General features: G+C 43.0%; 1 protein-coding gene and 1 pseudogene across 4 annotated transcripts in view; both read right to left on the reverse strand.

Moving 5' to 3' along the window:
• The window catches only part of IRAK3 (interleukin 1 receptor associated kinase 3), a 77,829-nt gene that overhangs the window by 20,448 nt on the left and 47,314 nt on the right, over nt 1-10,067 (reverse strand). For all 4 annotated transcript variants that reach the window (XM_015812453.1, XM_015812454.1, XM_015812456.1 and 1 more), the window contains exon 6: nt 8,737-8,801. In XM_015812453.1, the coding sequence (XP_015667939.1) occupies nt 8,737-8,801 (65 nt within the window). The remainder of the gene's footprint in view (nt 1-8,736; nt 8,802-10,067) is intronic.
• LOC107284402 lies at nt 7,788-8,420 on the reverse strand (annotated as a pseudogene).

Here is a 10,067-nt window from a genome sequence, read left to right on the forward strand (position 1 = left end):
GCAAATATCTCCCCTCCCCCTAATTATATGGCAGGCCCCAAAGCAAAGTACAAGAGGATATAAAGGAAAGGTTTTGCAGACCTGACACCTAGCCTCTGCACTGTAGCTTGGCTAATAAGGCAACAGATGCTGCCTGAGTCCATGACAGCCTTTACCTCCTCCCTCGCCCGAGCAGGATGGCACGATGTCCACCCTAACTTCAAGGTAGTTGACAGGTCCACTCACCATTGGGTCATCCTCTCCCTCGCTCTCGCTGAGGGTCATCCGCAGCTACTTTTTGGCTGGAATTCCCTCCCCTTCACTCTCTGGGGGGGGGAGAGACCTCAATGACCTGGGCTGTTACTCATGATTTCTCCTTCCCCTTCTTCAGCAGCCTCGAGGGAGTCAATGCCATGGGAGCTATCTGGGGGGTTGGTGCTGGCTACATCACTGCTCTGTAGTCCTCCTGGCCACAGCAAAAGCGCATGAGGGGGTGCAAACAGGTGACCCCACGGGGGCCAGAGATACTGCCACTGGCTGCTTCCTTCCCAAGGTGCACTTCTCTTGACTTTTCTTCAGCTGCAGTCTGAAAGCCCCATGGTCCTTGCACACTGCCAGGTCTAGCTCCACGTGGTGACCAAATGGTACCAATCACTGAGCTGGTCTGGGATTCCCTTGGGCTAGGCACAGGTGAAACAGCTCACAGCTCAGCCCCTCTCAGAAGTATTGGGTCAGGAGTTGCTCCGGCCAGTGCCTCAGCTTCCCTGCAATCTTCCTGAATTCTCTGATGTACTCTACCACAGGCTTATTCCTGTCTGACATTGCGGACCTCCGTCTCCACCAGTCTATTCTGCATGGGGTCTCTGAAGTGAGCTCTGAGGCTCCAGAGGAATGCATCCAGGTCTGCCAGCTCAGGGGCACCTCATCGTGGAGATGTCACCCATTCTGCCATCTCTCTTTCGAGGCTGACCACAATGACATCCACTCGGGCCTCATCAGGGTATTCTCCTCCATGCCAGTCAAGATGGGTCCAGAATTGGTTGAGGAAGAATGCCACTTTCTCAGTATTCCCGTCAAAAGTTGCCCTCAGAAGCAGGGATGGAGATAGCCTGGGTGTGGCCAGGGCTCCAGCATCCAAATTCTGCCATAGGAATACATCCATAGTTGAGCCCTGTACCTGGGGCCCAGTGATGGCTACCAGCCTACTCTCTCAGGCTGAGGAGCAGGCACCAGTTATGGACTGTGGGCTCCCTGTCCCAGACTGGGACTGGGCTGTGGGGACAACCCCAATTGTGGGCTAGCTGCTCCTCCAACTGCCCCAGCTGCTGCTCCTGCTAGTTGCTAAGGTGAAGGAATCGGTATCGGTGCTGGGAGCAGAGCTGAGCCACCTTGGGGTTTAGGATCCAGCCGTTGGACCTCCAAGTTGCTAAAGTTCTGCCTCAGTTGCTCCATCGATCGGCTGCCGCACAATGGCAAATAGTGCTCTTGATGCTGACTATTCAGAGGCTCTTCGCTCCCACTGCTCCAGTTCTCTGCCCCATTCAGGTTGGGGGTAGCACAGTGGAAATTCGGCTTCAGCGGTTTTTTGTAGTCCTTCTCACCACTTCTCCAAATTGGGTCGATTGAATGCCACTGCTCCACCCATCCATTCCGAGGCTGGGGTTGGCTCTTTTCGTACAACCCATTCTTTGGAGTGTGTTGAAGCTGGTGGGGTTATGAAACTGCTTTCAGCCCCAGCTGGGGTCCCGCTGGTCGATTCCAACCTGGCTCCTTCCAGCTGTTCTGTTTCAGGCAACTTCTCCTGAGTCTTCACTACCCCTCTGGAAGCTACCAGAAAGGGCATAGGGGCTCAGGACCGCTTAATGGAATTAAAGTTGAAAGAGACTAGCTCAGTGTAAAGTTCCAACTGAGAAGCCCAATGAAGCAAAATACTAGAGACACTGCATTCTCTAATATAAACTTTATTAGGCATTAGCAAACTGGTGAGATAGAAGGAAAGCTAGCTCTGAGAATATGGCAGAAAACAGATAATTAAAAGAGTAAAACGTTCTGGAGTTCTGATTTTGTGCAGTAGCGTCCGGTCATAGGATTGCAGACCTCTGCACCCCGCGGCTAGTTTCGCCCTGCCAGAGGACCCTAAATGGGTCTAAGTCACCCCATAGAGACGACAAAAAAAGAAGGATGCCCTGATGATTCTGGAACAATGGCAGCCGTTTCGCTCAATTCGGAGGAAGCCTTCTAATCCGACAGGAGAAAGGCTGGTCACATTTTGCTGGCCAGCCCAAGCTACTTGCAGCTGAAGTCCAAAGGCACTAACCAGCAAAACAGTGAACAGCGTGCTTGAAAATGGGTGAGGAATTTGATCTTCTATTTTATATCTGATTTCCTGGAAAAGTTCCTCAAGAAGCAAAAAGCCTCCCAAAGTGAGAAGGGGATTACACCCACCTTTCTATAGACGGAAGCAGTAAATTAAACTCTTATGGGGAATAAAAATATAAAATACGCGTAAAATTGGAAGTGTCTTGGCGACGTTTCAACAAAGTCCCATTCGTCATCTTCAGGCTGGTGTCTTCAGTTTCGTGCTTCTAGGAGTGCTTCTAGTCAAGACACTTCCAATTTTACGTGGGAGAAAACCCGAATAACCAAAGACCTACATACAAACACCCGCGAAAACCTCGTTATTGGGCCGGCCATGACTAAGCATGTTCCAGACGCTGGGTCTTTGACAGCAACCACCTCCCTCCTGCGCCTCCCATCTGCACAAATAGCATCAGGGAGTTTTCCCTTCTTGGAGCTAAGTGTCAATGGAGGATCCCCTTTCGCACACGCAGATCCGTCTTCCATTTTTCTTTCCGTATCACCCTCATACCTGTACCCTTTAGTCCTTTCCAATACCGTTCCACCTTTCCTTGTCCATAGCCGAGTACACGTTGCCCCAACTCGTTTCCCAACGCCTCCCCCACTCTACGTCCCCTTTTTGATGGTACAGCTTTTTATCCTCCTATCTCCCCCCTTTTTAAGTCCGATGTAATTATCATTGCGAATGCAATGATCAGGGGTTACGGTCCTCTCCCCTTTTCCTTCCCAGCCGACAGTCTGCTTCTCAGCGCCCCCCCTATTTTCTTTCTCCGTCTCCTTCCTGATGGCACAGCTTTTTGTGCCGGGGTCCAGAGTCCATGTGGCGAAACGATCTATTCGCCACATGAACTCTGGACCCCGGCACGAACACACTGGGGAGGGGAACGGAGCAAGCGGAGCGACCTGCGTGGCGATAGGCAGGCGGAAGACACCGGCCGGGAGAAAAAGGGGAGGATCGCAACCCCCGACCTTCGCGTCTGCAATGGCAATTACATCGGACCCGAACAGGGGGGGGGAATTGGGTTGGATTAGGTTGGTAATCTTATTTCTTTGGAATCCGTTGGATGTTAGTACGTTAGTGAGAGTGTGTAGTTCGGTTTTTAGGTGTTGTTCGTCAGCTAAGCGTTTTGTTCTGGAGATGAGTGTCTTGGCTACGGAGTTGATCTGTGCTGGGTGGTGGTGTGAGAGTGCATGCAGATAGCAGTTTGTGTGTGTTTTCTTCTGGTAGATGGTGTGTCCTAGGGAGCCATTGGATTTCTTGTAGACTAGGACATCCAGGAAGGGAAGTTGGTTATTAGCTTCTGTTTCCATGATGAATTGTATTTTGGGGTGTAGGCTGTTGAGGTGTGTGAGGAAGTTGTCCATTTTTTCTTTCCCAACCTAATCCAAAAAGAAACCCCCCCTAAAATCCAAGACAGAGAACAACAAGAAAACGGCAAAGGCCTCCTCCCATACATAAAAGGCACCACAGACAGAATCAGCAAGATCCTCCACAAACACAACATCAAGACAGCATTCTGCACAAACCGAAAAATATCCACCATCCTAAGAAACCCCAAAGACAAAATTGAGTTAGAAAATCAAGGAGTATATGAAATCCCATGCACTGCCTGCCCCACCACATACATCGGACAAACCAACAGAAGAATAAATGCACGCATTGAAGAACACAAGAACTCAGTCAGAAAAGAGGAATCAACTTCTTCCCTGGTCCAACACCTTAAAGCCACAGGACATAAAATTGACTTTAAAAAGACCAGAACTATCGCTAAAACTGAACACTTTAACAACAGAATAATCAGAGAAGCCATCGAGATAGAAAAATGCCCACACAGCATGAATAAACGAGATGATACCTCCCGCCTACCAGCCATTTGGAAACCCGCCCTTATTGGCAAACGAGTTCCTAACACAAAGAATGACACCAGACCCACACTCACGAAAACCACACAGGATGTCACCACCACACATCCACGCAAAAAGCAAACCCAAACCCACACAGATGATGAGGCACGACCACAAACTAGAATCCAGTCCACAGCTGCATCACTAGCCACTTTAAACCCCTCCAATCCATACATGAAGCAAACTGACACCCACCATAAAGATGTGGCATGACCACGAACACGAAGCCAAACAACAGCAACGAAGCTCACCATCTCAAATCCCCCTGCAACTCAGACTAACCTGAGCACAACAAAACCCCACCTAAACAGAACACTCCCCCATCCAATCAGAGCACAGCCAACCCCCCATCCAATCAGAGCACAGCCAAGCTCCTTAACCAATCAGAACACACCTCCACCCAATCAGAACATAGCCAAGCTCCCACCCAATCAGTTCAAACCCCACTGGCAGTTAAAAGGAAGAAACAGCTGTGATCACACATTACTCCTAGAAGCATGAAGCTGAAAACACCAGCCTGAAGATGACGAATGGGACTTTGTCGAAACGTCACCAAGACAATTCCAATTTTACGTAGGAGAAAACCCGAATAACCAAAGACCTACATACATACATACATACATACATACATACATACATACATATATATATATATGTAGGTCTTGTCGTATTTGGGTCTTTTCCCATGTAAGATTGAGAGTATCTTGGCGACGTTTCGACGAGGTCCCACTCGTCATCTTCAGGCTGGGGTCTTCGGCTTCGTGCCTGTGCGAGCAAAGTGTGATCGGAGCTGCCGTCTCTCTATAAATACTGGTGGAGGTGGGTGGAGTGCTGGCTTAGTTGTTGTAGGTGGATTGGTTGGCTGTGTGGATTGGTTGGCTGTTATTGTTTGTGGAATGTTCAGCTGTTTCGTAACATCCTGAGTACTTGAGGTGCTGGCTGTGTGCCCATTAGTCTTTTGTGTTATAACGACCTGGGTAATGGGTTTTGTGATTACATCCTGAGATCTAGTATAGTGATATCCTGAGTTTTATGTTGCAACATCCTGGGTGGTTGGCTGTGTTGTAACATCCTGAGCTTTAGCATTGTAACCTCCTGAGTTCTGTGATGTGGTGTCCAGAGCAGAAGGCTGTGATGTAGCATACCGGGCTTTGGTTTGGCTCCGAGTTTGTGGTCTAGCTCTGTGTTCATGGCGTGTGTCTGTTTGCTTTGTGTGGGGGTTGGAGGGAGGTGCAGCAGCTGGTGATGTCGTTGTGGTTTGGCTTCTGGATGGTGGTTGCATTTCGTCTGAGGGATGGGTTTGGGCTTGGGTTTGGGTCTGGTGAGGGTGAATGGTGGTGGCGTACTGTGTTCTGGGTCCGGTGTCAGTTTTCGTGGCTAGGACTCGTTTGTTGATTAGGGCTAGTTTCCAGATGTCTGGTAGGTGGGAGGTATCGTAACATTTATTCATGTTGTGGGGGTGTTTTTCTATTTCGATGGCTTCCATAATTATTCTCTTGTTGTGGTGTCCTGGAAAAGTAAAAGCTGTAATCTAGTGGCAAACCCCAAAGACTCGCAAACAGCTTCAAAGCTTTCTGAGGATTGCCAACTTTTACCGACCATTCATCCCCTCATTTGCCAAAATTGCTTTACCTCTCACGGATTTATCCTTTTTGTAAAGGGGGGCCAGATGTCAATGCTGTAACAATGGCTGTTCCTGCTCTGACAAGTGATGGAAATTGCAGCCATTTTCCCTTTGCTTTTAACATGCTTTTTCCTCTGTTTAGAGATCAGGTGTTGAAGGGGGGATGGGGTGAATGCTTGAGCTCAGCTAGCCATAATAATAATGTAGCTCCGTGGGAACTCAAGGACACAAACCGATAATGTTTTGGTGGGCTGAGGAGCTGGGAAAAGAGCCCACGCTCCAGGCTAATTGGAGAATGTGAATTATGACTGCTTAGTGGGGGTGGGACTTGCAACTTGTTACTTTGTATCTGGGGGAAGGGAATCTAGTTTTGGATTCAACTATGTAGTGCCAATACTTTGTTTCCTGAATAAAATGTTCTTTAAGGAAGAATTCTTGCCTTGAAGTTCTTTAATGGGTTTCATCTATCGGAACCATGACAACAAGCTGATTAAAAACATGTTATATGTTGATGTTATTATTATATGCATAAATACTAAAAATGTTTATATTCAACTTGGTATATACTGAAAATATTAAGAATTATATTTGTTTAATGTAGACAAAAGGAGAATATTACTGCAAGAAGAGAGGATTAAGAAATATATTACCAACATATTGATTAATTGTAGAAATTAATTATCATTGTTTTAAATATATGAACCCAGACAACATACTGTTCATGAAGCACTAAAGATTGTTATTGTAAAAAATTAATAAAATATTTTTTTTAAAAAAAGAGTAAAACTTTTCCTCCCCTCTCTGACAGTTCAGGTCACATTGTCCAATTAATCTTCCAGCAATTGTTATGAGAAGAAACTTCAGTCCACCATAACATCTCCTTAGTGGCTTCGGCTCTCACATTGATAAGGAGCACCTGTGAATCCCAACTCTCCCCTCTCCCCCCCCCCCCCGGAACTGTTCATAAGCTAGAAGCACTACAGCGGTCCTAAAGACAGTAAATTTCATAGCTTAATATTTTCTACACAAAATATTCTGTGTTAATTTCTATGGATAGAAATATTCCTTTCCAAAAATCAGATAATCAATGTTTTGACTACTGAACATCAAATTAGACATAATACTCAAGTTTTCAACTCTACCAGTATCCACCATGAGGTGGGGTGATGAGATTCGAAGGGGAGAAATAAAAGCTGAATCTTGCTTCTACTTTGGGCATCCCACTTCTGAGAGCAATTTATTTTAAAATCTTGTATGATGGTTGTAAAGATATGAATGTTACCTGTCCTATCTGGCCTGAGTCAGGGCAATCACTGGTCTAACTAACTAACTAAAATAATACAGTGTTGGTTTTTTAAAAAAAAATGCTAAAATTGGAATCTCAAGGATATTTGTATATATAAAATCAAAAATAAATATTTATTTCAATACATGAATGACCTGAAACATTCCAAGTAACTTCAAAGGTTTAAAAACAGTAAATTTCATTCCAATTAGTGGAACCTACTTCTTAGTTCATAAATTTAGAATAGGTCACAGTAATTATTCAAAGAAAGCTTCTTAAGCATCAAGAATATGTACATAAAAATAATTGGGAAATATGTTTTTGCAAATGAACAGTTCAGATCAGCAAAATAGATGATTTCTGAAGAAGTCATGAACATAAATCATGTTCATTTCTAGAGAAATTTCCTCTCATGTTAGAATTGAAACTAAAGTTTCCTTCAGCTAGCTTGTGTTTTTTAAAAAACTAAAAATTCTAAAAGCTACGGCCCTGCACAATGCTAGTCCCTTTCCCAAAAGAGATGGCCATTCTGTGTATAGTTGTACTAGTGATATTAAAGTAAATGAAAATTAAAAAGGACTTTTAGAATTAGAACTGAACTATTTTGATTGCTATATCAATATGTTTCCTAAACTACTAAAATTTCACAAAGTTTCCTAGGGGGAGCTGTGCACGGCTTATATCTTGTTCTTTTGCTCTTTTGTGTGCAATTCTCTTGTGTTGATTGTGATCAACCAAGCCTCCAATAACATAGGCTTTTCATTCATTTAATTCACTCAAGATATCTGGAGACTCTGAGGTAAGGTAAACAAGATCTTCCTTTTTCACCAAATCACTATAATGAGCTGATTTAATATTAATATCCTTCCAATTTATCCATCCCTTGTCTGTTTCATTCATGTTGTCCTTCAGTTGGCTTCCGTGACTGGTCAAGTAAAACTGAACAGGATGAAGTGCTTTACGATTTTCTGCATAACACTTCTGAATTTGCTTATGAAGTTTTTTGAAATCCTTTAACTCCACTAAATTGTCAAAACTTCAATCTATTATAAGCCAAGTACACTAGGAACAATATCCCTACGCATATGTTTCCTAACACTTCCTTCACTGTTTGATTCCAGCTGAGATTGGCATTCCATTTCTCTCTTCAAGTGTTTTTCTTTACATTTTTGCTTGCGCAAGATTCTTTGTTCTTCCCATTGTTTCTGCTTTATTAGCTTTTCTTTGTCTTTTTGACATAATTTCAATAATCTCTATCTTTTCCAGTAGCAATTAATTTCTACCTTATCAATGTTGCTCCTTCACCTTTTCCTCTGTATCACTAACATCATCCAGCGCACGAACCTGGAGCAATAGCCACCACCAATATATGCAATAATATTATCAGTGATTAACATTCCCATAGTTTCTAATGCACCTTCTTAAATTTCATAATATGCAACTAGAAGAAATATCTAATATTTCTATATATTTTCTACTAATATTTCAACTTTAATTCTAACATGAAATTTAAAAAAACCCTAGCAATTTATTCCAGATACACTATATATATTGCAACAATATTTTAACAACACATACTACTTACCTTGCCATAATCTTTATTTCTTGCTCAAATTGCTTTTTCAGGTCTTTGATACTTACATCAGCCAACTACAATAAAATAAATGTACATGTGGTTGATAGAAAAGATATATACTTATTTTTGCAGAGCCCTATTATGGTTTGTTCACACATGCTATGCCTTGATTCATTACCTAAAAGGAAGTGAATAAACTGCAATTATCTGGGTTCATATCCTGTACTGGCAAGAAACATGGGCTATTATCCATGATATCTGGTTTAAATAAAAAGCTAATAAAGGATGACTTCTAAAAATGCTTTATGATCAAACATGTTACAGTGAGGGAAAAAATTATTTGATCCCCTGCTGATTTCTTTGCTCACTGATAAAGAAATGATCAGTCTATAATTTTAACGGTAGATTTATTTTAACAGTAAGAGACAGAATAACAAAAAACTGCATTTCAAAAAGTTATAAATTGATTTGCATTTTAATGAGTGAAATAGGTATTTGATCCCCTATCAATCAGCAAGATTTCTGGCTCCCAGGTGTCTTTTATACAGGTAACAAGCTGAGATTAGGAGCACTCTCTTAAAGGGAGTGCTCCTAATCTCAGTTTGTTAACTATATAAAAGACACTTGTCCACTTGAAAATGGGTGAGGAATTTGATCTTCTCTCTCCTTTTTATATTTGATTTCCTGGAAAACTTCCCCAAGAAGCAAAAAGCCTCCCAAAGTGAGAAGGGGGAGGGATTGCCTCACCCTTCTATAGACGGAAGTGGTGAATTAAACCCTTATGGGGAATAAAAACGTAAAATACCACAGATTGGATAAATTTGAAAGTTAAGAAAATTGTTAAAACTATATATTTGAAAAAGTATTGATGAAATTATATATAAATGTAAAGCGTTTCACTCCAGTCTAGGAGCATCATTTGCAGGCAGAAATCACTACTGTGAACGCTGTAAATTCAAAATGTTGTGGCTGACAAAGAGTTAAATGGGAGACTAATACAGCTAATACAGCTGCCTAACATGCAAGCTGCCCAGGTTCAAATCCCAGTAGGGTAAGACTAGCTGATGAGAGCTAAAGAGCTTGAAATAGCTATACTAGTCTCCCATTTAACTCTTTGTCAGCCACAAAATTTTAAATATATATATACTGTATGTAGGGAGTTCAGACAGATTGGTCTGATTGTGAACACCTTGACATTTTCAACTGCCATACTGCAGTTTACTCTTTTTACAATATCTCTTGCCTTGCCGCCCCCAACTAGGGGCATAGAGCAGGCTCAAGTCGCAACTGCGAAATATTTTTATATCCAAATTTTTCTGACAAAAAGCCTCCCAGAAAAA

This window comes from Protobothrops mucrosquamatus, unplaced genomic scaffold (genome assembly GCF_001527695.2).
Source record: "Protobothrops mucrosquamatus isolate PMUCROS unplaced genomic scaffold, P.Mucros_1.0 scaffold85, whole genome shotgun sequence".
Lineage (NCBI taxonomy): Eukaryota > Metazoa > Chordata > Lepidosauria > Squamata > Viperidae > Protobothrops > Protobothrops mucrosquamatus.